Source organism: Arabidopsis lyrata, assembly GCF_000004255.2.
Source record: "Arabidopsis lyrata subsp. lyrata unplaced genomic scaffold ARALYscaffold_1, whole genome shotgun sequence".
NCBI classification, from domain to species: domain Eukaryota; kingdom Viridiplantae; phylum Streptophyta; class Magnoliopsida; order Brassicales; family Brassicaceae; genus Arabidopsis; species Arabidopsis lyrata.
In genome coordinates this window covers 7,300,818-7,328,602 of record NW_003302555.1, presented here as the reverse complement: position 1 = coordinate 7,328,602, position 27,785 = coordinate 7,300,818, and the positions used below count along the sequence as shown (strand labels likewise).

Below are 27,785 nucleotides of genomic sequence, written 5' to 3'. Positions count from 1 at the left end.
TGCACAATGGAGAGACCAGAAGGGAGAATTAAAAACAGAAGAAGAATCATTAACCGAAATGTGTAAACTTTACAACAAGTTTATTCAATTTGTAAACCAACAGATAAGTAAAGACTCTCTTAATCTGAAAATCAACTTTCATTTCAACAGAGATATTACATTTGTAAAACTCTCCTTCCTCAATCAATTAGCTCTGAATATGAATCTATGATAATAAACTTTGATGGTCTTGGTTACAATACTAACCGGATCTAAATCTCTTCTGGTTAGCTTTCCCATCAGATTTCAAAGTTCCACTAGATTCACCTTCTGATGAAGCATCCACTGATCTTGCAAAAGAATGAGAGAGATCACCGTAAAGGCTAGCTACTCTTCTGATATTGTTGTTGAGCTCTTTGATCAAACCCACGTTTCGACCCAAGTTATCGGGTTGTTTCGATTCATGGTTCTGATTGATCTCGTTGATCAATAATCGGTTTTGGTCCAAAATGTCTTGAACATCCACAAAGCTCTTCTGGAAACTCTGCAACAATTTCCCATCCATATTGTGTCTGTCTCCAAATCCTGACAACACATCTCCTTCCATTCTCGGTTTTTCAACCAAGATCAAACTCTTGACTGATCTTTTATTCCTGTTTCAATACAATCATGTCAAAACAAAACCAAGAAAGGAGTTCAATTTAACAGAAAACGTTGACTAAGAATAGTTGCAGTAACACAATTTATTCTCCATACGTTGACCTGATCCTATCTTGATTTCAGAGCTCTAATCCATTAATCTCACATAAGATTCCAATAGTACAGACATTTCCAGTTACAATCCAATCTTAAAAGTTAAAAGCCTCAAATTCAGACAATATCCCAACACGATTCAGCTGAAAAAGTCATGAATCGTATAAAGTATAGAAAAAAAAAAGGGATTTTGGTCTTATGAACCAAGAGGGAAAGAGATCTATAAAGGAAGAAGTAATAGCTGTTCCACAAATAGCTTTAAAACATCACAAAAGAAGACACAGATTCAGATAAGATTCGAAATCCTTAACAATGTAAAAGACCCAGAAACCAAGTGAATGCATAATCCATAAACCCTAAGCAAACACAACATTAAATATACAGCCCAGAATTCAAAAGAGTTCCGATCCAGTTTCCTTACCTTGTGAAGTAGAAAGAAAAAAAGCTCCGATGACAGATAGGAGATGGAAATCGAGATTATTTTCTCGGGAAACAAACAAAGAATCCTTCTTTTTCACCGATAATTTATAGGGTATGATAACAATTACTGGTTACTGTAAAAATAAAATAAAAAGGAATCTACTTGTCTTTTGAGACAGAGATATTTGAGCCAACCTAATGTTTTTCCATTTTTTAAAAATATATTTTTTCCTGTACTTACTCTGAATCTCGCTTTTTGCAGAGATACGGAGGTTAGAGAAGCCAGACATCTGGATCGAACCATTCTGACCCGACCCGGAAGAGTTTCGTGCTGTTTGTACCTAATTCGCTTAAACAACATGTCGTTTCAATCTCAAATAAAACGGCACGTAGTTTAGATGTGTAAGGAATCTATGTTTAACTTGCTGACGTAGGGGCATTCTCGTCACTTCATCGTCTCAACCCCTAATCACCTCGTAATTATTTTCGCAGTTCCTCGAGATCGATCCCGTCACCAAGAACTCGATTATCTTTCTCTTCGATCGTCCTCTGATCCCGCCATCTTCCAAATCTATAAATTCCGACACCTCTCCGGCGAGAATTTCGTGTCGCCGGGAAATCGGCTGACTGACTAATTTAACGGCGAAAGATTTTCCGTTGACCTAAACCTAACGGAGTACCTTTTGGATGATGAGAAATGGATTCGATTGTATGCACAACACTGGAGGAAATCTGTTGTCAGGGAAATACAGGGATCCCTCTCGTTTCTCTCTGGTCAAGGCTCTCTCCTCCTCCTCTTTCTCCTTCCGTCAAGGCTCATGTCTGGAGAAATCTTCTCGCCGTCCCTCAGCTCCAGTTCAAGGCGAAGAACACTGTGTACGAACCATCTGATGCTTCCATTCAACAGCTGGAAGAAGCATTAAGGCTAGATTTGAGAATCGTCGCAAATGAGAAGCTCCGAGGTAACTTCGTGGGCTTGTACGATGCTCAGTCCAATAACACGACTATTTCCGCTATTCAGCGTCGTGTTCTTGAGCGGCTTGCTGTTGCTCGGTAAGTGCAAATTCAATTTTCTCTTCTAGCTACTCTTAAGAGTTCGAGCTCGTATAATAGTATGTTGTATGTGTTTGATGCAGAGCCAATGGAGTTGCACAAAATCTGCTTGCTAAAGAGTTTGGTATCGAAGGTAGGAACTTCTTCTATATTGTGAAGCACCTTGAGTCTCGAGGTTTAGTTGTTAAGCAACCAGCGATTGTGAGAACAAAGGAAGTTGATGGCGAAGGGGATTCCAAAACCACTTCATGCATTAGCACCAATATGATTTACTTAAGTCGTTACGCCAAGCCTTTGGGTTCTCAGCAGAGGTTTGAAATTTGCAAAGAGGACTCTTTGTCGGAGACACCAATGATGGAGCATGAGGTTACTCCAGCCGGAGATAGTCTACTATCGGAAAGTACAAAAGAGGATACGCTCATTAAAGATTTTCTACCAGCAATGAAGGCAATTTGTGATAAGCTTGAAGAAGCTAACGAGAAGGTTAGTGAGTACAAATCATTTCTTTATTTTTTTTATCAAAGCTCGAGCGTTCTTGCTCTATACTCATTTTCTTGTAGTGCAGGTTCTAGTCGTCTCGGACATTAAGCAAGACCTTGGTTATTTGGGATCACATTCAAGGCATAGAGCTTGGAGAAGTGTAAATATATATTTTTTCTTTTCATCTAACTTTTCATTCACTTGGAACTGAAATATTTCCAAGCAAATTTGGAAGGAAAAACAGACTTTCAACACTTTGCCAATTTAACTCATTTTTTTTCTTTTGGATTACATCAGGTTTGTCGCCGGTTGACAGATTCTCATGTAGTAGAGGAGTTTGATGCTGTGGTGAACAATAAGGTGAACTATAATCTGCATTGCATTCCATCATTTAAATACATTTCACCACATATGGTTGCCAATTGCCGTTATTTAGCATTTCTGATCTGTTTTGTTTGGCTGTAAAACTGATTTTTATGTGGATTGTTCTTTCTGCAGGTTGAACGATGCCTCCGTTTGTTAAAAAGATTTTCAGCAAAAGATTTTAATAACTACTCTGGGAAAAAACATCTCCTAAAATTCGGAAGGAGTATTCAAAGAACAGAACAAACTTTGGAGCTTCCAATAGATAATCAAATTTATGATATGGTTGATGCTGAAGGATCGAAAGGCTTGGCTGTGATGGAGGTATTCATTTGATGGGTTTGGCTTACAGTTTTTTCGGAGAAAATTACTTACTTGAAAGAGTCGTAATCTTTTTGGTATTCCTAATGTCTTTGACTGAATTTTTTGAAAAAGAAATTGGGGAGCTACAATGTGTCTTAAATTATTATTTTTACCAGGTATGTGAAAGACTTGGAATTGACAAGAAGAAGAGCTACTCTCGGCTTTATAGTATTTGTTTAAGAGTTGGGATGCATATACAGGCAGAAAGCCACAAGAAGACTAGAGTATTTCGTGTTTGGACTTCTGGTAATGCTGGGTCCGAGTGTTCTGATCTGTTTCCTGAGAAAGTTGAAAATCGTAGCTGGGAAAATAATGTATCGACTAATGATTTTGGCACACCTCATGATACTGGTGGATTGGCTCAGACCTCCATCGAACACAGTCTTGCAATTTCTGATACTGACTTTGCTACACCTGCAAGGTTAACTGATTCTGAAAACAATTCAGGAGTTCTCCACTTTGCTACACCTGGAAGGTTAACTGATTCTGAAAGCAATTCAGGAGTTCCTGATTGTTCTCCATCTAATGCCAAAAGAAGAAATGTCCTTACACGCCGTAACTTACAAGAATCATTCCATGAGATCTGTGATAAGGTTGTTAATACTGCAATGGGGTCCCCTGATTTGGCTTTGTCAGAAACGAACTATCTCGCTCTACCGAAGCCAGCTAAACCGAAGGTGCACCAACCTCAGCCGATTACTGTTGAAAACTCTCGAAGAGAGCGGAGAATACTTGAGCGCTTAAATGTACTTACTGTTCTCTTTTATCGATGTTGCATGCCATAATTTATTTCTCCTTCTTTTTCCCTTCCAACTGACTAATTGTTTCTTCTTTCTGGGCTGGCCAAAGGAGGAGAAGTTTGTTGTAAGAGCCGAGCTACATAAATGGCTGCTCAGTCTTGAGAAGGACAGGAGCTCCAAAGTGGATAGGAAAACCATTGACAGAATTCTAAACAGGCTTCAAGAAGAAGGACTCTGCAATTGCATGAACATTAGTGTCCCAAATGTTACTAATTGTGGTCGCAATCGTAGCTCTGTGGTAGTTTTTCATCCATCTGTTCAAAGTTTGACTCGGGACATAGTTGGTGAAATTCATGATAGGATTAGGTCTTTTGAACTGGGACTCCGTGGCCAGAACTTATCGAAGAGGAAAAGCAACGAGCTAATTCCAATATTGAATGACGTTCAGAGAGGTCAAACAAATGTAGATTTGGATGCGCGTGCTAGCAAATCAGGAGCCATGCGAGCCAATGGGTTTGTGCTTGCAAAGATGGTTCGTGTGAAGCTCCTACATTGTTTCCTTTGGGACTATTTTAGTTCTTTGCCTAGCTGGGACAATGCTTTTTCGTCTATACATGATCAGAAATTTGACAATTTGTTTGCACTTGAAGATGCTTTTAAAGCCATGCCACTCGAACTATTTTTACAAGTTGTTGGATCTACTCAGAAAGCCGATGATATGATGAAGAAATGCAAACAGGTTATGCGTCTTTCTGAGCTTCCTGGCGAAGAGTATAAGCTTCTAATGGATACTCTTGCAACTGGGAGATTATCGATGCTTATTGATATCTTACGCCGGTTGAAGGTATTATTAATAATTAAGTATAACCTCAAGTACTTTATGTCGGTACGTATTTCGGAGAAGTGTGTGTGCAGTTCAGAAAATGAATGATTCTATTGCCTGTGCTTATTTTTATTTTGTAGTTGATTCAGATGGTAAGCAGTAGACTCAGACGCGATGAAATTGAGGAGAAGCATGCTAATCTAACCCATGCAATGGAGCTTAAGCCCTATATAGAGGAACCTGTGTTTGTTGCTGCTACATCCAATGTTATGTATCTTGATTTTCGTCCACGTATTCGGCATGACTTTATTCTATCAAATAGAGATGCTGTTGATGAATACTGGCTAACTTTAGAGTATTGCTATGCTGCTGCCGATCATAGAGCTGCTAAGCTAGCATTTCCGGGATCTGTTGTTCAAGAGGTATAAAGCTTGATCTTTTTATATTATGGCTTATTATATAGATACAATTGAGTCCATGAAACCAAAATATTATAACCAACTTAAAATTTGTATGTGTGTTACGCTTATATCTCTGTCTGCTGTTTTTTTTTCCTGTGACAATACTTTCCATCTGCCTGTTATGTTAGATATTCAGAAAACTGTTTCTAACAGTCAGTTCTTCTAGGTTTTTCGTTTCCGCTCTTGGGCCTCAGATCGTGTCATGACAACAGAACAGCGTGCTAAGCTCTTACAGCGCATTGCAATCGATGAGAAGGAAAAACTCTCATTCAAAGAGTGTGAGAAGATTGCTAAGGATCTGAACCTGACCTTAGAGCAGGTAAAGATATGTTTTGTGTGTGCTGTATATATTGTCTAGGTCACCTGCCTAATTATTAGGAAAAATTAGTATTTGAGACCAGGTGTTACTTTGCCAAATAATTTTCTTATTGTCCTTGATCTTAGAGATCATGCCGACTCTTGATTTCTTCAATGTTTCAGGTTGATTTTGGATTTAAAGCTTTCTCATCTCTGGTCCACAATCAGAGACTGACCTGAAAGTTCTCTTTTGTTCCTCGTTTTATTGGGTGAGGTAGCTAATAGTTTTTGGTTGCGTACTCCAGGTTATGCATGTCTATCATGCGAAGCATGGAAGACGCGTGAAGTCCAAATCAAAAGATAAAAATTTTGCTATAGATAATAGCCCTTCTTCATCTTCCGGGAAAAGAAAAAGAGAAACTATCGTAAAGACTACAGGAGAAGGTGTCAGATCCATAATAGTAGATGAAGAAATGGTTCTGAATTCAGATGCCATTAATGCCTCAAATAGTGAGAATTTTCAAAATTCATTAGAAGAGGACCAAACCCCCATTCCGATGCATCAGGAGCATAATCTACAAGAAAATGCAGAGATAAGGGATCTTGCTGAAGATGAAGGCCAGTGTTCTTCTATTATCAACCAGTACGCAAGTTCAAAGACCACAGCAACTCCTTCACAAAGATTTTCGTGGACAGATGAGGCAGACAGGTACTTGACACATCCAATGAAAGTTCAGTAGTGTATCTATATGTTTATATGAATGCTGTTCATATATCAAATCGGTTCTCATTCTAAACGTCCAATGTAATGTTGGTTTTAGGAGTTTCTCTTCAGGTAAGTCATGCCTTAGAGGAGGGCCAATACCTTGGGAGTTCCTTTACTGAATCAATGCCAATGAATTCATACTTTTTTTTTGTCAACTAACTTCCATATGATTGAGTGTTCAGTCGTTCATTCTTTTAACCTTCTCCTATCTTTAACTATTTTATTATATCTGATTGATTTGCACCACTGACACCAGTATTTTCTGGTCAGGAAATTGTTGAGTCAATATGTTAGACACCGCGCAGCTCTTGGGGCGAAATTTCATGGAGTAATCTGGGCTTCAGTTCCAGAACTGCCTGCCCCACATTTAGCTTGCAAGCGACGGATTCAAATATTGATGAAGAATGATAAATTTCGGAAGGCGATCATGAAGCTTTGCAATCTGCTCAGTGAGCGTTATGCAAGACATCTAGAGACGAAACAGAAGTGTTTACCCGAGAGCAACAGGTCACATGTTCTTGTTAGATATTTATCCCCGGCGATTGACGGAACGGATCCTGGTTCTGTTGAGCATGGTAAAGATATATGTTTTGATGAAGAAAAATGGGATGACTTCAATGAAAAGAGTATAAGTCAAGCCTTTAATGATGTTCTTGATCTCAAGAAGATGGCTAAACTGGTGGCCCCTAAACGGACGAAGCCTGGCTCTCGGGAATGGTCAAACAGAGATATAGTTGATGAGGTGCTTCCTTTGCTTACTTTTCTTTCGTTTGACATCATCCCCACAATTTCTTCACCTTACTGTGATGTTTCACTCTTATTGCTACAACCCTTCATACATAATTTTACTGGAAACATGGACCATCTCATTCACCCTGATCTGGAAGGTCTTAATTTCAGTGGTTCTTTTGCTTTTGGCAATTTATGATAAACGAAAACTATGAATTCGCAGGGGAGTGATATGGTTCCACCTGCGATTTACTCAGAGGACATTCAAAATGTGACTGTGGATCAAGTTAAAGATACATCTCGACGATCTGGACATTATCGTCTTCATCAAACTATTAAGCCTTTAGATGAAAAGGACAACGGTAGTATACAAGTACGGAAATCTCTGGCAGTTTCTACTGCTGCAGAACTGTTAAAGCTTGTCTTTCTGAGCATGCCTACTGCACCTGGTATGCCAAATTTGCTGGAAGATACCTTAAGACGTTATTCAGAGCGAGACCTCTTTACAGCCTATAGCTACCTCCGAGACAAAAAATTCCTGGTAAAATTACCTATAACTTTCCTTTTGCTGGGTTAAAATTTCTGGCTTCTGCCTTTTGTTATATGCTTAATTGCTTATCAGTTGTATGAAGAGGCATAGGAGTGTACATGTGAAGCTCTATTTCAATAGCATGCATGTTAACTTTCAAGTATCATCTTTTCTTCCTTTTTTTTGTGGTTTGGTGTTGCTGTCAAAACCACATAATGTGCATGCTTGATGTTTGGATGAGATGGCAAATAAGAAACAGTTTTTCTTTACCTCACTTTGATATTTCATTTTGAATCAAGCTTATTTGTTACCTCATTGAAAAGTCATCATTTTTATGGGAACGTTCCAGGTTGGTGGAAGTGGTGGACAGCCATTTGTGCTTTCTCAAAACTTCTTGCATAGTATTTCGAAGTCTCCATTCCCAGTTAATACTGGGACAAGAGCAGCCAAGTTTTCCAGTTGGCTTCTCGATCATGAAAGAGACCTTATGGCTGGGGGAGTCGCTCTTACTTCAGATTTGCAATGTGGCGATATTTTAAATTTCTTTTCATTGGTTTCTTCTGGTGAACTTTCTATATCTGTATCCTTGCCTGAAGAAGGTGTTGGAGAGCCTGGAGATCGAAGAGGTTTAAAACGTAGAGCTGATGACATAGAAGAATCTGAAGCTGATAGTGCTAAGAAATTAAAGCTACTAGGTGAAGGTGAAATCAACTTCCGAAAGGAAAAGGGTTTCCCTGGTATAGCAGTATCTGTTTGTCGTGCAACTCTACCAACAGCTAATGCAATAGAGTTGTTTAAGGATGATGACTCTCGCACTGGTGAACTTCATTTCAAGTGGAGAGAAACGAATAGTGGCTCTGATTCTGATGACATAAAAGAACTTTTCAACTCTACAGGTTCTACTGTCATACCAAGCAGTCTAGGTGATTCTCCATGGCAAGCGATGGCCAATTTTACTAGTAGTATTATGTCCGAATCAGCAGATGAGGAAGTGAGTTTATTCAGGGTTTTTGAAACCGTTTCCAATGCCCTTCAGAAGGCTGGTGACCAAGGTCTGAGCATTGAAGAAGTCCACCGTCTTATTGATATCCCAAGTAAGCATCAGGCAAACCTTTTTAACAGGCTTCTACTTTTGCATGTGCTGGTGACCTCCTTCAGTGTTGTTATTTAACCTTTGTGTATTCATCAGGCCAAGAAACTTGTGACTGCATTGTAGATGTACTTCAAACATTTGGGGTAGCTTTGAAGGTTTGTCTTATTATCTCTTATTTTACAAACACTGTTGCCTTTATTAAGAAGAAAGTTGCAGTGCTTGGTTTACTAGTTTTACTTTCCTGGACTGTGAACCCTGTTCATTTTACATCATTTTACTTTCCTGGACTGTGAACTCTCTTCATGTTACATCGTTTTACAAGTAACTTGTTAACCAGACAATATCTTACTCAGGTAAATGGCTATAATAATTTCCGTGTTGTCCATTCCTTCTACCGATCAAAGTACTTCTTGACATTGGAGGAGGATGGAACTTCCCAAAAAGGTCAACAGTCTCTACCAGTGAACTACCTAGAGAGAGCTGTTGGGGAACATAGGTCAAAAGATGTTATTTCACAGGACGAGCGAGAGCATGTCACTGGGAATAGCGTTCACAAGGTTACTATTCTTAACCTTCCTGAAATGGCTCAAACGAGCTGTTTGCACGAAGCATCTATCAAAGCTCCATCTGTTACTTTTGGAACGGGTATTGAAGGTGAAACAAAGGAATCAACTTCTGAGAAGTCACCTGTGCCTATATTTCCATGGGTAAACGCAGATGGGTCAATAAATAAAGTTGTATTTGATGGACTAGTTCGGCGTGTTCTTGGTACCGTGATGCAAAATCCCGGTATACCAGAGGTAAATACTTGTCCATTTTCCACCCAATAAGTTTTTGCCATCATGGTTTCGAGCTCTATGAAAATACTAATTGAAACAACCATGCGTGGCAGGACGAGATAATAAACCTAATGGACATACTAAATCCTCAGGTAATATACAATCTCCTTGTGTATCATAAACCCTAAACATCCTCTCCTAAAGCTGTTTGTCTGGTGTCTATATACGGAGGACTGTGTTTGCTCTCTGATAACATTCTGTAACTGTTTTTGAATCTCAGAGCTGTAGAAAGCTTCTGGAGTTGATGACACTGGACGGGTATATGAAAGTGAGGGAAATGGTGCAAACGAAATTCAACGGTCCTCCGTCTCTGTTAGCCGGTCTTGTTTCAACAGGTCCTAGTAAACCGGAGCTTATCCGCCGCAAACACTTGTTTGCCAACTCCAAGGGACTCTTTGCCTTGTAATATTTGTAAAATCTCTCTGTCTCTCTAGTTCAGTCCAAAAGTCGATGCAATAAATTATTAATGTTATGTGGGAAATTATTATATAGGTTTGTGATTTGAAAGTCCACACTTTCTTGTATTTGTATGTAGGTGTGATGGTTGGTCTGATGATTAATTCTCTTTCTAGATTAATGGTGCTGGATTCATATCCCTTGACCATTAAAAAAAACTTTCAATCATCGCAGTGACTACAAAAATTGATGATTGAAAGTTGGTAAAAAGTTTCTAGAAATAAGAATAAATTAAATGATCAAGTCAACAGGATGTTGATTATTTCCTTCTAGTTGTTGTAGTTTAGTAAGTTAACCAAATAATTTAAGGTTAGAATCATGCAGAATCAAGAGACAAAATATATAAATGAGCTGTGTAAATTGAAAGACATAACTAAAAAAACAAGTGAAATACCAGAAAACATGAAAATACTGCAAACTATTATCATCGCTTTCAGTAACGAAACTGTTTGACTTTTGATGTGGTATTTGATGTAATAAATGGAGAAAAGAAATTGTAAAAAGTGTTTAGAGCAGTTATGTGAAATAACGAAACACAGTTCAGTACAAAGTATCTATCTATCTATCCATTCTTTTCGATCATCTTCCGTTAAATCTACTGACGTGTACGGCTGAGATTCTTTTTACCACCGAGAGATCAACAAACAAAAGACGATATTTTTCTCGGTCAAAAAAATTCTGGGGAAAATTAACAAAACCCCTCTCATAATAGACCTTGTTCTTCACACCTGGGTTTCTTCTAATGGCGGAACCAATTCCTTCATCGTCTCTGTCACCGAAATCTCTTCAATCTCCTAATCCCATGGAACCTTCTCCTGCATCTTCTGCTCCTTTACCTCCATCATCATCGCAACAACAACAACTCATGACAGCTCCGGTTTCCAATTCTGTTAATTCCGCTGCGTCTCCGGCTATGACTGTAACTACCACCGAAGGTGTTGTAATTCAGAACAATTCGCAACCTATCATCTCGTCTCCCAACCCTACTTCGAACCCAGCCGTCGGAGCTCAGATCCCGTCGCCTTCTCCCCTCTCTCATCCTTCTTCCTCTCTAGATCAGCAAACACAGACTAACCAATTGTCTCAACAACAGATTATGCACCAAATCTCTTCATCTCCGATTCCGCAATTATCGCAGCAGCAGCAACAGATTCTTCAGCAACAACAACAACAACACATGACTTCACAGCAAATCCCAATGTCCAATTACCAAATACCTCAATCTCTTCAGCGATCTCCTTCTATCTCTCGCCTGAGCCAAATTCAGCAACAACAACAACAGCAGCAGCAACATCAAGGTCAATACGGCAACGTTTTGAGGCAGCAAGCTGGATTGTACGGAACCATGAACTTTGGTGGCTCAGGTTCAGTTCAACAGAGCCAGCAGAATCAGCAGATGGTTAACCCTAATATGTCCAGAGCAGCTTTAGTTGGCCAAAGCGGTCACTTGCCAATGCTTAACGGTGCAGCTGGCTCAGCTCAGATGAATATTCAGCCCCAATTATTGGCAGCTTCGGTACCACATTCTTACTTTACTCTGTTTACTATATATAAATATATTTCTTTTTTTGATCAAATTGTAGCTTTTTATGTATTTGCTTTCGATTTTGAATTGAATCTTAAGCTTGTGAATTGTGATAATAAAGCTGATAACAAGTATTGTGATGGAGACTTGCAATTGCTTTTGTTGATATGAATAGGGTTAAATTCTGCAGTTTCTTTCTCCTATTTGTGTGAACAAAATCACTTTCTTTATTCTGAGACAAATGAGCTTTCCGTTGTAGCCGAGGCAGAAATCTGGCCTGGTTCAAGGTTCGCAGTTTCATCCGGGAAGTTCTGGACAACAGTTACAAGGGATGCAAGCAATGGGAATGATGGGATCACTCAATTTGACCTCGCAGATGAGAGGCAACCCTGCTCTCTATGCGCAGCAGCGAATCAACCCGGGCCAGATGAGACAGCAATTGTCACAGCAAAACGCTCTTACTTCACCTCAGGTATGAGTTTAAAAAGTCGTATGAGCTTTCGGGCTTACTTACTTACACTTCTTTCTCTCACGTTGTGAACTTTTTCATTAGCTACTTTTGTTATATCTTGTGGCTCATAGATACAAATGAATTCTCGTGTTGGATCCTTTCACTTCTTTTGACTTCTTGTTGCACAGTTTAAAGTAAACTGATCCATGAGGTTTTGCTAGTTTAATCAATCACTTAATATTGGCTTGCAAAGTCTTTTCCAATATCTGTAATTGGCAACTAAAATACCTGAATGACGCTGGAATGATTCTTAAATTTGACAGATTTACCATGTATTCTAAAATCTGACATATATATATCTATAGAGGTACGAATACATTTATGTTGTGCAAATTGCAAATTCCTGCTCCTTTTGTAAGCATGTGTTTCTTTCTCTTCAAGTAAAAAATAGAGTTACGTAATATCTCATGTATCCTCATCACTTGGTAACTTTTTGTAATCCCCTGTGTAGGTCCAGAACCTCCAGAGAACATCTTCTCTCGCATTTATGAATCCTCAGCTATCGGGTTTGGCCCAGAATGGACAAGCTGGCATGATGCAAAACTCCTTGTCACAGCAGCAATGGCTGAAGCAAATGTCGGGAATAACGAGCCCCAATTCATTTCGCCTCCAACCGAGTCAAAGGCAGGCTCTACTCTTACAGCAGCAGCAGCAACAACAACTGCCCTCTCCTCAGTTACATCAATCTTCTATGTCCTTGAATCAGCAGCAGTTATCACAGATAATACAACAGCAGCAGCAACAATCACAATTAGGCCAGTCGCAGATGAACCATTCCCATTCCCAACAACAACTACAACAGATGCAGCAACAAATACAGCAGCAACCACAACAGCAGATGCAGCAGCAACAACAACAGCAAATGCAGATTAATCAACAACAGCCATCTCCAAGGATGTCGAGTCATGCAGGACAAAAATCTGTCAGTTTAACGGGTTCACAACCAGATGCTACACAATCGGGTACAACAACACCAGGTGGTAGCTCAAGCCAAGGAACAGATGCAACAAACCAACTCCTTGGTAAAAGGAAGATACAGGATCTGGTTTCGCAGGTGATTGTCCCTCTTGAACTCTATAGCTTGTTTCTATCTTATTCTGTTCATCGTCCTTTAAAAATATGTCTCATTATGCTCAGGTGGATGTACATGCTAAATTGGATCCTGATGTTGAAGACCTCCTTTTGGAGGTGGCAGATGACTTCATTGATTCGGTTAGAAGCTAATATCAATTATTTAGTATTAACTTCAGTTTTTTGCTTTACAGCTTTGTTGAAAGCTACCTCTATTTTACATATACTTCATTGCAGGTGACATCTTTTGCATGTAGCTTGGCTAAGCATCGTAAATCATCCGTATTGGAGCCCAAGGATATATTACTCCACCTAGGTCTGTACTCAAACTTTAATTTGGGTGATAAGCTCTGTTCAATGTGGAATATATGTAGTTGCTATCGTTACTAATTTTGCTGTTTCTTGGGTTATAATTCATGCAGAGAAAAACTTGCACTTGACAATTCCTGGATTCTCAAGTGATAATAAACGCCAAACAAAAACTGTAAGTAATTTTCATTTTGAAACTCTTCAAGAACATAGTATATGTGAATGTGCATCACCGCAATGTCCAATAAAAGAAAAGAAAAAGAACATGAGTTTGCCAGATATTGATCTCAAGTTAACAACTTGCAGGTACCAACTGATCTCCACAAGAAGCGACTTGCAATGGTAAGCTAAATGATTTTCCAAACATCTCTTTGTGTACAGTCGAATTTATGGACCTCTCTCTCAAGTTTCTTCTATGTGTTGCTTCGCCAGGTGCGTGCATTACTAGAATCCTCAAAAGCAGAGACGAATGCAAGCAATTCCAAGGAAACTATTAGACAAGTGATGGTGAACCCAAATGGTCCAAATCATCTCTTAAGACCATCCCCAAGTTCAGATCAATTGGTTTCGCAAACATCCGGTCCTCACATATTACAACATATGACACGATACTAAAGGACTTGAATATGAAAGCCTGAGCCAGCTCTCACTGCTATGTTCATCATCTTGGTAAACACTGTTATAAACCACATGTTGGATGGACTCCATAACCGTGGACCTTATGAATATTCTAGAAGGCCCATGTCCATGTCCTAGAAGGCCCATGCCCATGTTCTTGAAGATTCTCCTTATGACGGCCTATATTGTACTTAGTGGGCTTTTGGGCTTTAGGGTTTACTAGCCCAATGGGGATTTGTCTCCCCTCATCATGTATATATATGTATCGAAATCTCATTCATTAATCAATAAGAACAACAAGTTCTATAACACGTTATCAGCACGACTTGCTCTTAACGAAAACCCTAAAACCCTAACCCTAAAAATCGCGGCACTGTTCATCGCCGACACTGTTCATCTCGGTACTGTTCATCGCCGTACTGTTCATCGCCGTACTGTTCATCGCCGTACTGTTCATCGCCGCACTGTTCATCGCGGGTACTGTTCATCGCGGCACTGTTCATCGTGGTACTGTTCATCGTGGTACTGTTTGCGGTTCGTTGCAGCAGCGTGAGTTACCGAGGTCTTTAGCTCCCGGTTCTAGTCCATACAACCCCATAAGGTGAAAGGTAACATCAAAACCCTAAAGCTAAAGAACCAACAATTGAACTTGAAAGTTAAGCAAAGAGAAACCCTAAAACGAATGATGATTGATTAAGTGATTGCTTTGCTTGTATGATTTGATTGCTTGTTTGATCCGATTGCTTGTTTGCTCGATTGTTTGACTCGTTCAGGTTGCTAGAAAAAGTTGATTATCGCTTAAGCTAAACTCGCCTAAGTTGCTAGAGAAGTTTTAATTGTCTAAACCTAAAATCGCAAAACGAAAATACATAAGCTAATAACCGAAACTTTAAAGGTCTAAAAACCTAAAACCTAAAACGAATCTAATCCAAAAAAATTCCATAAGTTTAAATCGGCTTGATTGAGATTGTTTAGGTTGTTAGATTGTTTGCTCCTTTGATTGATTACATGCTTAACACCCTAAAACTAAAATTGCATGAACCCTAGAAAACTTAGAAAAGATAATCCTAAAAGAAATCTCAAAACCCTAAAACCTAAAATCCTAAATAAAATAGGAAACCCTAAAATCTAGGAAACCTTAAAATCCTAATTAAAATAGGAAATCTTAAAATCTAAAATCATAAGTGAAATAGGAAAATTAATCCTAAAGTAAAGAGGAAAGTAAATCCTAAAAAGGAAAAGGAAAAGTTAATCCTAATAAAAAGAGGAAATCTAATCCTAAGCAAAAGAGGAAAGTCAAATCCCTAAGTAAATCGATTCATGGTTCGGTCTCAAATACCGCATGACACTAACGATTACATGATTTTGACTCAAAACTTTTCCTTGTAGATGTTGAATTACAACTTGTACTTTACTGCCCTAAATTTCTTAGGAGATAATTATTTTAAAATGGGCAATGGATACTAAGATTATCCTAAAGTCAAAAGGACTTGGTGAATGTATCTAATAAGGCAAGAATGCCAAGAGAGAAAGATAGATACAAGACAATATTAGCCACCATCTTATTGAGAGTCTCATAATCCAGGACTATAAGTCCGTGGATGAGTCTATTGCTAGATGAAAAAAAAAATAAAAATAATGACTTACAGATAAAAACAGTGAGTTACGACCTCATAGATTAACCCCATTACCTAATGCCAATAAGGCCGCAGAGGATAAGAAAGAATCCAAAGAATCTAACCACGTCTAAAGTGATAGACCACACGGCCGTGACCGTGGTGGATGGAAAGGACGTGGTTGTGGCCACTATAACTCATCCGGCCGTGGGAACCACTATAACCGTGGATGTAGACCCAATTCCGGCCGTGGTCGAGGGCGAGGACGATGTGGTATTTCCAAACCACAACACTCGACCAAATGAGTATGCCATAGATGTGGTATTGAAAGGACGTGGTTGTGGCCACTATAACTCATCCGACCATGGGAACCACTATAACCGTGGATGTAGACCCAATTCCGGCCGTGGTCGAGGGCGAGGACGATGTGGTATTTCCAAACCACAACACTCGACCAAATGAGTATACCATAGATATGGAATGGGAAACCATTGGGCTAAGATATGTAGGACTTCCAAACACCGTTGTGACCTCTATCAAGAGAGTGTAAAAGGGAAGAATTCTAAAGCCCATTTGGTATATAAAGATGGTGAACATGATCAAGATGATCTAATAGAGTATGAAACTTCTGATTGCATAAAAGAATCAAGTTGATAAATCTTACTTCGACATCAAAACCTCTATGTTTTTCTTTGCATTTTATGTGTTCATTGATTGTTATTTGCTTGAATTTATTTTATATTATTTTATGTTTAGAACATGATTCTTGTCCATATAAGAAATGGCCGAGGACAAGAACATAATTGTGGTGGATAGTGGAGCCACACAAAAGATAAGAGATATTTTCCTAAATCTCATAATGAAAAATGCCAATATTAGCACCATAGCGGGTATAGCTAGTCTTATTGAGGGCCATGGTCATGCCCATATACTTTTATCAAAGGGCACGCATCTTGAAATAAGCGATGCCCTATATTCACCCAGCTCGAAGAGGAGCTTGTCAAGTTTCAAAAATATAAGATTGAATGGTTTCCATATTGAAACAAAGGGTGAAGGGAACAAAGAATTCCTAAATATAATTGAGATCATCCAAGGACATAAGAAAGTCCTAAGAGACTATACCCGCATTATCCACTGGTCTCTACTATGCTAAAATCGATATGATCGAAGCTAATATGGCAATGAACAAAGAGTTCATCGAGAAATTCACTTTATGGCATGACCGGCTTGGCCATCCGGGTCATAGTATGATGCGTAAACTAATAACTAATTCAAAGGGGCACACCCTAAGAGAGAAAAGAGTTATCCCTAAGAATCTCACGTGTGAAGCATGTTCACAAGGGAAACTCATTATAAGGCCATCACCGGCTAAGGTAAATAAAGAGACCTTAAAATTTCTGGAAAGGATACAAGGAGATATATGTATGGTCCTCATTGATGCATCGACAAGATGGTCGCATGTTTGTCTCCTATCTACTAGAAACCAAGTGTTTGCTAGGTTATTGGCCCAGATAATAAGACTGTGAGCCCACTTTCCAGATTTTCCGCTTAAGACTATACGTCTAGACAATGCCGGTGAATTCACGTCCCAAGCGTTTAATGACTACTGTATGTCCATGGGAGTAAGTGTGGAACATCCCGTAGCACATGTACATACACAGAATGGATTAGCGGAATCCTTCATTAAACGAATTCAATTGATAGCTCGACCATTACTCATGAGGTCGAAGCTCCTAGTAGCCGCTTGGGGACACGCTGTTTTACATGCATCAGAACTTATACGCATAAGGCCATCTAGTGAACATAGATATTCACCATCCCAATTACTTATGGGTCATGAGCCAGACATATCCCATCTAAAGACTTTCGGGTGTGCCATATATGTACCGATTGCTCCACCACATAGAAACAAAGATGGGACCTCAAAGGAGGATGGGAATATATGTTGGATTTGATTCTCCCACCATTATTAAGTATCTAGAGCCAACTACGGGTGATCTATTTAAGGCTAGATACGCGGATTGTCATTTGAATGAATCCGAATTTCCTACTATAGGTGGAGAGACGAACAAGCTGGGTAAAGCAATAAAAGAAATATAATGGAATCAAACATCCTTAAATTGGCAAGATCCTCGGACTCTGGCATGAGAATCAGAGGTCCATAAGATTATACATTTGAAAAGCTAGCTAATCAATTGCCAGATTCCTTTGCTGACCCAAAGAAAGTTACAAAAACGTACATACCAGCTTGTAATGCACCAGTACGTATTGATATCCAAAAGGGAATCAATGAAATTGCTACCGAGTCTAACACACGAAAGAAACGTGGTAGACCAATAGGTTCCAAAGATAAAAATCCTCGAAAATCAAAGAAAGGTGCAATAGGAATCCGAGGTTACTAAGGAAACCATCCCAGACATGGAGATAAGGCCGGCCGGCTCTAAGGTACAGGTACCATATAATGTAGCTTGGGACGCCAAGCTGCAAAGTATTAAAGGTCCTGACCATAATAAATCTCAAATCAATTATATCATGTCTGGAACATAATGGAACATATAAGAAATGTCGACATAAGATGATTTTGCATGCAAGGTAGCACTTGAATTTATGAATATAAATGAGGATCAGGAGCCCACGTCTATACTAGAGTGCACTCAAAGACTTGATTGATTAAATGGTACAAGACCATAAAACGTGGAGCTAAGAATCATTAAGAAAAGGAATGAGTTTGGTCCGACCTTAAGGACACCATTCGATGTAAAAACCAGTAGGACACAAATGGGTCTTTGTGAAGAAGAGAAATGAGAATAATGAAATCGTGAGATATAAGGCACGGCTTGTAGCACAAGGATTCTCACAAAGACCGGGGATAGATTATGAAGAAACATACTCCCCTGTGGTGGATGCTAAGACATTTAAATTTTGCTAAGTCTGGCTATATAAAGAAAAAGACTTGATTTGCGGCTAATGGATGTAATGCCTGCATATTTATATAAGTCCACTGGATGATATATATGAGATTACCAGAGGGTATTGAGCTCAAAGATAAAGATAAGAAAGGGTCTCGAGACCAATACTGCATAAGGCTGAACAAATCACTTTATGGACTGAAACAAAGTGGACGCATGTGGTACAATAGATTAAGCGAGTACCTAGTCAGAGAAGGTTATAAGAATGATCCCATCAGTCCATGTATCTTCATAAAGAAATTTGCAAACAAAGGGTTTGTGATAATAGCAGTATATGTGGATGATTTAAACATCCTTGGAACCTCTGGGGAAATCGCCCAAACAGTCAAATATCTAAAGAAAGAATTCGAGATGAAAGACCTAGGCAAGACAAAATTCTGTTTGGGATTGCAACTTGAGTACGTGAATAATGGAATCCTTGTGCATCAAAAGGCATATACTGAAAAAGTACTCAAGAGATTCAATATGGACCAGGCCCACCCATTGAGCAGCCCAATGGTGGTGAGAAGCCTCGGATTGGATAGTGATCCATTCGGTCCAAAGAAGGATGAGGAAGAAGTTCTCGATCCTGAAGTGCCATACCTTAGTGCCATAGGAGCGTTAATGTACTTGGCTAGCCACACTAGACCAGACATATGTTTTGCCGTGAACCTCCTTTGCCTAAATTTAGTTCATGATCAACCCAAAGGCACTAGAAAGGTTTGAAGGAAGGTTTGGTTAAATTTTAAATTCTATTCTTCCTATGTTTGTTTATTTGGGTTTTATTCTATACTGATCTAACCAAAGAAGGTCTAGTTTGCTTTGGTTTAGTTTGTTTTGCTGATGCAGGTAAAATCAGATTATGGCATGGTCAATAGATAGGAACTACGTGTGGCTTGATCCCTTCCAAGGGTACGTAGGCAGCCTTCTTCAAGGCGCAGCTACTACAACATCAAAGACCATCATATGAGGAGACAACACAGCCTGTATCGCTCAGCTCAAGGACGGCTACATCAAGGGAGATCGGACGAAGCACATTCTAACAAAGTTCTTCTTCACGCATGACTTGCAAAGGGATGGAGAAGTTCGAGTGGTACAAGTTCGATCCAGCGACAACTCAGCCGATCTCTTTACCAAGGCATTACCAACATCGACATTGAGGAAGCTCACGCATCAAATTGGAATGCGGAGACTTAAGGACTTGCAGGGATGACCAAAACAGGGGGAGTAATACGTGCTGTACTCTTTTTCCTTAACCATGGTTTTGTCCCAATGGGTTTTCCTGGTAAGGTTTTAATGAGGCAGCATCCCCAAGCGTATTACTGAGATCCTTTGGCATCTACACGGTTATGTCATCCAAGGGGGAGTGTTATAAACCACATGTTGGATGGACTCCATAACCGTGGACCTTATGAATATTCTAGAAGGCCCATGTCCATGTCCTAGAAGGCCCATGCCCATGTTCTTGAAGATTCTCCTTATGACGGCCTATATTGTACTTAGTGGGCTTTTGGGCTTTAGGGTTTACTAGCCCAATGGGGATTTGTCTCCCCTCATCATGTATATATATGTATCGAAATCTCATTCATTAATCAATAAGAACAACAAGTTCTATAACAAACACTTCATTATTATTACACAAGCATTTTTCATAAAGAAGAAAAACTCATATTTATGGCTATAGTCCTCAACTTTTGCTTTGTTAGGTTTCAGGAGTTTACACATCTACGGAGAGTGAAGGCACAAGGAGTCAAACTGTATGTATTATATATATAATTCATGAGTCTTATAGGCAATCAAATAATAATACAGTTATTTTTCATAGTTGTGGGACTTTCTAACTATTTCTTCTTCTTTAGTGGGTTTTTGTCTTTCTCTTTTGTAATTTTTTAGTTGTCCACTCCATTTTAAGCTTGAAAGTGTTAGCCCTTTGATGACTCAGCATTTGATGATGTGTTAAATGATGTAAACTATATACATACTTAGTTCTAATGCATATAGATATTTGATAGAAGTAGGAAGTATATACAAAAATAGAAATCAAACACTTAAAACAAACGAAGTAATTAAATTATTAAGAGTAGTTGGTGCTTCAATGTTAACAGCGTGACCAGTTTCCTTGATTATCTCTAATCTGGAACTCTGTAAATGCCTGCAAAAGCATAGAATTATTATTAGTTTCGACATATTATTCACGATCAATAATCACATTCGTTTCAACGTTGGATGTTTTGAGTCTTTTGACCTAGTAGAAACATTGATACGAATTAATTTATGAGAACACACACTTCGGTATGGGAGTTATTGCCGCCATGTAAAATTACCAATGTAGTTTATTACCTTTGCAGCCGATAAGCATGCTCCAAGGGAAAGACCTTGTCCTTGTCTCCCCAAACGATTAATGTTTTCTGCATTCAAAATAATCAGAGTCATTTTTTATTCGTAGATTCGAATAAAGCATCTTAATCCATAGTATCCTCTAGAAATAATAGAAAAGTGAAAGCAAACAAACAAGAGTAGTGTTTCCACTCTCCAAAATATGATTACTTAACCCATAAACAATCCAAACATTGTCAATTAGTTTTCTATCAGCGACCCATCAATCATCACGCCAACTTATTAATATTTATCTTGATGCTTAAAGTTAAATCATTAGTGACGAAGAATAATAGAGTTAAATCTTAATTATCAAGATTAAATCAACGAAATTTTATACTACCTGTGACATTACAGGCAATTCTGGTTCCTCTTCTCTTTCCAACAAATTCTTAGCTAGCTCAAGAAGCTCCTGCCGATTTTTCTCATACATTACCTATAACAAGAGGATCAATTTTGCAAGTTTCAAACCTTTAGGTCTCATAACTAACGAACAAACAATTTACGGGACCAGATTCGTAAATAAACTGAAAAAAAACAGAAACAGAACCAACTTACAGCGATGAATTGGGAGAGGACAAAATCTGGAACCCAATCGACGAACGTTAAACCGGTATTCATAGAGATCTTAATCAGCAACCGTAGATCCATCGGAGTTTTCGGAACTAGAATTTTCGAACAATCTCCGCCGTGTTTTTTCAACTCCGCCGTCTTCTGTTGCTGCGTAAATCCCACTCCACTGCTCACAATCACCAATTTCTCAACCATCTCCGGCCAAATCTTCGCCATTTTATACGCCACAAATCCACCGTAGCTAATCGAATAAACCGAGATCCCTCCTCCTCCTCCTTCGACGCAACCCAGCTTCTTCAATCCTCCGACGATGCTCCTGGCCTGAATCTCAATGCTCCGATCTGGATTCTTCGAATATGATTTTCCGAAGAAGACCAAATCGGGGATGAAGAGATTAAACGATTTGGAGAGATCGGAGACTTGATGAACGAATTGCCATTTGGAGTTTCCTCCGTATCCGTGAAGCATGACGAGATTCGGACGGGAGATTCTACGATGGCCGGAGATCCAGAAATGTACAGTGGTTTCTCCGTCGTCTAGATCTACGGTTACGGGTCGGAGATCGCATAAAACTAAGAAATACAGAGATAAGAATGAATCTGCGATTTTGATCAGTATCGGAAAATCGAAGAAACATGAAATTAGGCTTTGAAAGAGAGTGAGAACGATTGAGAGGTAACGACGGAAGAGATGAACGTGTTTCATGGACGCCATTTTCAAGAAAAACAACTGGATATCTTTTTTTTGCAGACAAGGTATTGTTGTGGCGACACAGAGAGAGTGTGTGTACTTATAAATTTGAAACTAAAGTTTCTACCGGTCCGGTATATTACGGTTATTTCCGGTTTACAGCGTTATTGATTTGATTTTGGTTCAAACGTGGCAAAGTGCATGTTAAAGTGTTTCGAGTTTCGACATCTAAATTCCAGTATAAATTTTTATCAACATTTTAACGAAAATCTAAGTTGAGCTTATTATTATTACAGCTGTTTAAAGAATGTCCTAGCACGAGAGCGACTGGTCCACACCTCACTCATGTAAAACTATATGGTCTCTTTGTCGTCTTCTCTAATCTCTAAGAACAACATTATTAATAGTTTTTTAGGACAACTCTTAAGTTAAGAGATATGTTATAACTAACAAAAGTCTTTTTAAAGTCTCTTAGTTAAGAGACTTTTGTTAGTTATAAGACATATCTCTTAACTTCAGAGTTGTGTTAAGAGACCATCAATAAAGATGGTCTAAGACAACTAATAAGCTACACTCGATTAAGTCACTGGCTCTTGAATCTGCATCGTTGGATCAGAATCTACAAAGACTACAGTTTTTACCTGTTGGATCTCTCTTGCCAACTCAAAGTTCCTAGATTTCTACCAATGAAATTATAGATTCATGTCTAAGTTAGGTTAAACTCCAAGAAGAAACCTTTGTCTTCACTCTTAATTAAGTGAGTGACTGGGTGTCTCTTACCTTAAGTTCCAAGGTGAAAAGAAGGTACAAACTTATCTCTTTTTATCTCATAGCACCTTATAATATCAAGGTTTATGCGTGTGATCAGAAGATAGTTTGAGACCCAAGTTAGGTCAGAACCCAAGAAACCATGCCAAATTTCATGCTAGATAAATGCAATTATCCGCGTTTATATTACATATATTACAAGAAAAATTATTGATAGCCTTTTTTACATTTACTTCCCACAAATAATCTCGTTCGTAATTATATAGATACACTATTAGGTACACCTCTACACGTAACACCAGGCTCAGAACTCGGAACCAACAACTCATAAGGCAAAACACCAGCCCCACACCTATTTCTACGGTCAGGATCAGCGTTCCTTTTCTCAATCTCTTTCTCTATCCGTCCGATCTCCGCCGCAAACCCATAAAACGCTTCAACGATCTCTGCATCTCCGGTCCAAATTGATGGTTGTTGTCTCTCCCCAATATACTCCTCATCCGGAGAATGCGTCGACAAAGTATCAACCACCGCCATAAACTTCGACGTCTGCGCCAGACTTGGCATCGACGAGAAGTAATACTTCTCTGGATCAGAGATAAAGCTCGCATACTCTGGATCCGACTCGTCCGGGATTAACCGTCGCATCAACGGAGGTCGGTTTGGGACGTAGCCGCCGTACGGGTATTGTCCGAAGTTTAGAGCGGCGTGTTGTGCTGAGGCAAGCCAGATTAAGGTGGTGAGGATGGACACAAGGTCGTCGACGGTTGATAACTCCGGCCACCAATCAGCGTCGCGGAGGTCGGCGTGGCCGACGTTGATTGATTCGGAGTACCAGTTTTGGAGCTCAGAGTCTGTTTTAATTAGGCTCGGGTTTGGGTAGTAGCGTTCCACGTAGGTGCGGACCCAGGTTTGGATAGCGGACCAGAGTAAAAGACCGTCGTTGGCGTACGGATAGTCTTCGATTAGGAGTTTTAGACCATGTGGTTGTGTTGCATCAGGAATTGCCATTCCTCTGAAAATAAACATAATTTAAATTAGATTTCTACAACTAAAAAAACAGATTAGCGGCTAAAATCTTCAACTTAAAAAAAAAAAAAAAAAAAAGAGTTTAGCTAAAATACCTGCGAATGAGATCGGCGGGGAGGCCTTCCATGTCGAACCGCCAGCTGCTTTTATATGCGGCGGCGCTCATTTCCATGCCGTATGCGCCGGCAGTGAAGCCTCCTTCGATCACACCATCTGCACTGATCAACGATTGTCTCGCCAATGCATTGATTTCCAACGTGTACCTCATGTGCGGATCCAGTAGCTTGAATATCGGATGCATAGCGCTCAACTGCCTATGCGCAGCTAATATAAAAGGCTCCAAGCATGCATGAGTCCGTAACCTTTACAAATAAATATAATACATGTCAATCACTTTATATTCACTAGTTGTTACGTAGTAATATATATTTTGAGTACTAACCAGTGATTGACAAGTTGATGGACACCGGCATCGTTAGAACTAACGTGTGCTTTAGCGAGTTGCCACATCCAGTTGGAGGTTGCATCGACTGGAGGTGTAAGCACACGCTTGGACCGATGTTTCGGGCCATTGGGAGGGAGGCTTAGCTCAATGGCTACAGGCTTCAGTGTGCCTAGACGAGTCAAGAAGAAAATTGTTCGAGTAGCATAAGCTTTTCGTCCATCTAGCGCATTGATCCGGTCTAGGAACGGTAAGAATATGTCATGGTAATCCAACATATACAATCTATTCTCTTCCAACGCCTGAAAAGTTTAGAGAAGACAAAATTTAATTTAATCATTTTTTGATTAGTTTAGTTATCCATTGTATGGGCCATGGGGGGGATTTTGTTTACATAAACGTACTTGTTGTACGGAGAATCCGTCGAGGTGACCAATGATATGGTCGTGAGTGAGAGCTGAATGTTGTGGACCGTAGATCTTGGGGTCAAGATTGCTGACCGGTGGATAAGTCTTGACTCTCTCAATGTTCACTGGATTGATTCCAGCTATGGCTTGACGAGCGAACTCGTCATCTCTTAGCCATGCATTTTTGTCCTCTGCATTATTTATTTTCAGAAATCAATTGATTAATTAACATTGTAGTAATAAGCAAATTACGGCTATGCATGAAAGAGTTAAATAAAAGCAAACGCGCTTTTGTTATCCGCAAAACGAGTTAAGAGAAGCACGTGGAACATATGTTGCTGTTTATACACTCTAGTCATGCGTTTTGTCTGCTTTTGGGAGCTAAAAGGATTTTCTTTTTCTTTTTCTTGGTGGGGTGAACATTTTAATAAGGGATCCCAATTACCAAAAAAAAAAATAATAATACTGTAAAACTCTTGGAAATTATTCAACTAGGGGATGTTTGCTTAGTGGTGTTGGGATATTTAATGGCTTGAGTTTGAAATTATTCAAATTTTTTTTTTTAAAATTGATGTTCTAAATTTAGGGTGCTTACTCGATAATATTTTTGGGGTGTCGTATTTGAGGAGTCCTTTAGTAGATTCTTGGAGGGTGTCAACGACGACCTTGGGCAAAGGGAACTTCTTAAAGATGTCATCTTGAAACCCTAACTTGAGTAACAAGCCTTCTTTATAGAGACTATCGATCTCGCCGAAGTCTGCAAAGTCCTCAGCTACAATACTGGCTTTGAGCGACGGAATTAGGTGGTGCAAGACCGCTTTTAGCCTCCCTGCAGCGAAAGTGTCTTGTTTAGACTCTTCGAATTGCTCGTCGCGTGGCACGTACATCGGTAATGGCTTCTCCACTCGGCTCTCCGCTTCTTTATCTATCAACAATGCATGCAAATCAATATTAGAGATCATTCATTAAGGTTATATATGTTCTTACTATAAGTGATGTTTTTGTTAAAGTTTATATATAGCGATATTAATTGAGCTATAAAATATACCAGAAACTGTTGTTTGGCGACCAGTACGACAACGTCTAGGGTAAGGAATCTCTTGGCCGCCAAGTTTGGGGCGAGAGAGTTCAGAAGACTTGTCGGGATTTCCAAGGTCGTTGTAAACATCAAAGTCGTAAATTCTGTCTGATAATTTTCTTACTCCAGTCCCATCTCCTCGTAGATTCTTCAACTCTTTGTCCCTCAATACTCTTAATCCGCCTGGTGTCTCATTCGGCAAATACGGCTGAGAATAATATTCAATTTACATGACGTTATTTTCTTATTCACCTTTCATAATAATAGTTGGGAGTTGGGTATTATTAATGGACCCACCATGACATAAATATTAAAGAAGGTTTTGAAACTGACTAAGATATGTGAGGGATCGAAAATGACGTGTTTAAAAGATTTTGGAAACCAGAATTGATCAGTTACCTGATTAGTGAAGAAGATTCGTTTTTCAGGGTGATCTTTTTGGGACTGAACCCAAGAATTGCATGGAAAGTGAACAGGACCAAGTGCGAAGCCTTCGATGGTTATGCTCTCCAAGAAAAACTCTTTCTGGTGTTTATTCATAACAGTGATGGCTCCCGGCGAGCCAAATGCTGCGTCCACCGTGAACTCCGCCGTGTAGTGAACTCTCTCCGCCTTCGTTTTCGATTTCTTTGACCAATCCTTTAAAACTGCTGCATTACTCTTCTTCGGCAACTTCGTTTCTGTTTGAATCACAAAGGTTTAATTTTTTCTTAGTATTTGCAAACCCATTTTCGATTACACGATTTTATGAGTGCACAGAGAGAAATATCTGAATGCTCTGTTTTTTCATAAGGACTTACTTGGATCAAGTTGGGTGCTAATAAGCTCTAAGACGATGTTTCGACCAATTTTATCAGCAAAAGCATCCAAATGGTTAACAAGAGTCTGTTTCAAATCCTCCTTGTTCTTGTTCCTCACAGTAACCACAGCTCTCACCTTGAATTTCACCGCCGCTTTCTCCTCCTCCTCGCTCTTTCTGTCTCCGGTGGTTGTGGAAAAACGCAGCGTTTTGACCAAATCTTCGCTGATGGCCGCAACGACGCCGGATTTGGTTTTTCTTGGTCTGCGGTCAAAAGGGTTGATCGAGAATTGCGTTGTCTGTGTCCTCTTCTTGAAATGCGACGCCGACGAAACAAGTGATGACCTTTCTGTGATGAGAGGATAACCCATTAACTCTTTAGCTAAGGCCATCACGATAATCTAATAATTTTTAGTGTTGAGGTTTTGTGGTATACTGTTTAGTGAAGAATTAAGGAGTTGAGAATTTGTTGGTAGATGAACGTTCTGGTTTTACTAGTAATAATCGGCGAGTGAGAGATATAAATAGAGAGAGCTACAAGGAACTCTTGCCGTCCACACGTTTTTGTTGATTGGACTATGGATTGTCTACGCAAAAGTCATGTTACCCTTATTTTTTTCCTTTTATATAATGTGAATTCTCAACACATGTTTCAAGTAAAGTAATTTCTTTCTCGTTTAGTCAACTAGCTAGTTTTCAAACTGATTACTCTTATTCTGATTATGATACATTTTCATGATAAATGTCTTACTTTTAAATTTTAGAAAAGACGTATGTTATGGAAATAATACACTATTTTATACGTGAAGAGAAGGATACGTTGTATCTACGTGGCGTATAGTAGTATTATTACTTGTCCAATCCAACCCACGTTAATTAGG

General features: G+C 39.3%; 5 protein-coding genes across 6 annotated transcripts; 2 read left to right on the top strand and 3 right to left on the bottom strand.

Moving 5' to 3' along the window:
- Positions 1-26: 26 nt before the first annotated feature.
- On the bottom strand, positions 27-1,389 carry LOC9329015 (protein ELF4-LIKE 4). The gene is made up of 2 exons (XM_021011867.1): positions 1,154-1,389; positions 27-632 (listed from the first exon to the last, which is right to left on the bottom strand). Exon 2 carries the CDS (start codon positions 584-586, stop codon positions 242-244), a length of 345 nt encoding a protein of 114 aa, XP_020867526.1. The 5' UTR covers positions 587-632; positions 1,154-1,389; the 3' UTR covers positions 27-241.
- Positions 1,390-1,536: 147 nt separating this feature from the next.
- LOC9329014 lies at positions 1,537-10,281 on the top strand. The gene is made up of 17 exons (XM_002892906.2): positions 1,537-2,205; positions 2,289-2,688; positions 2,771-2,845; positions 2,983-3,045; positions 3,184-3,372; positions 3,528-4,157; positions 4,261-4,995; positions 5,115-5,396; positions 5,602-5,754; positions 6,038-6,441; positions 6,769-7,240; positions 7,451-7,768; positions 8,106-8,850; positions 8,946-9,004; positions 9,203-9,649; positions 9,742-9,780; positions 9,909-10,281. The coding sequence occupies exons 1-17, from the start codon at positions 1,850-1,852 to the stop codon at positions 10,092-10,094; spliced, it is 5,553 nt and encodes a 1,850-aa protein (XP_002892952.1). The 5' UTR covers positions 1,537-1,849; the 3' UTR covers positions 10,095-10,281.
- Positions 10,282-10,798: 517 nt separating this feature from the next.
- LOC9326288 (transcription initiation factor TFIID subunit 12b) lies at positions 10,799-20,686 on the top strand. 2 transcript variants are annotated; one of them, XM_021011855.1, is made up of 9 exons: positions 10,799-11,660; positions 11,938-12,141; positions 12,632-13,234; positions 13,318-13,392; positions 13,489-13,567; positions 13,674-13,735; positions 13,867-13,902; positions 13,993-14,229; positions 20,449-20,683. In XM_021011855.1, the coding sequence occupies exons 1-8, from the start codon at positions 10,887-10,889 to the stop codon at positions 14,173-14,175; spliced, it is 2,016 nt and encodes a 671-aa protein (XP_020867514.1). In that variant the 5' UTR covers positions 10,799-10,886; the 3' UTR covers positions 14,176-14,229; positions 20,449-20,683. The 2 variants fall into 2 exon arrangements, with proteins under 2 accessions (XP_020867514.1, XP_020867513.1); XM_021011854.1 differs by having other exon boundaries at positions 10,800-11,660; positions 11,929-12,141; positions 20,449-20,686.
- Positions 20,687-20,691: 5 nt separating this feature from the next.
- On the bottom strand, positions 20,692-22,572 carry LOC9326287 (lipase 1). The gene is made up of 4 exons (XM_021011866.1): positions 21,677-22,572; positions 21,462-21,554; positions 21,083-21,150; positions 20,692-20,894 (listed from the first exon to the last, which is right to left on the bottom strand). Exons 1-4 carry the CDS (start codon positions 22,403-22,405, stop codon positions 20,783-20,785), a joined length of 1,002 nt encoding a protein of 333 aa, XP_020867525.1. The 5' UTR covers positions 22,406-22,572; the 3' UTR covers positions 20,692-20,782.
- Positions 22,573-23,318: 746 nt separating this feature from the next.
- Positions 23,319-27,481, bottom strand: LOC9329013 (lipoxygenase 3, chloroplastic). Its single transcript, XM_002890178.2, has 8 exons — positions 26,906-27,481; positions 26,505-26,785; positions 26,076-26,313; positions 25,623-25,952; positions 25,025-25,218; positions 24,621-24,922; positions 24,274-24,540; positions 23,319-24,164 (listed from the first exon to the last, which is right to left on the bottom strand). Exons 1-8 carry the CDS (start codon positions 27,294-27,296, stop codon positions 23,408-23,410), a joined length of 2,760 nt encoding a protein of 919 aa, XP_002890224.1. The 5' UTR covers positions 27,297-27,481; the 3' UTR covers positions 23,319-23,407.
- Positions 27,482-27,785: the final 304 nt, after the last annotated feature.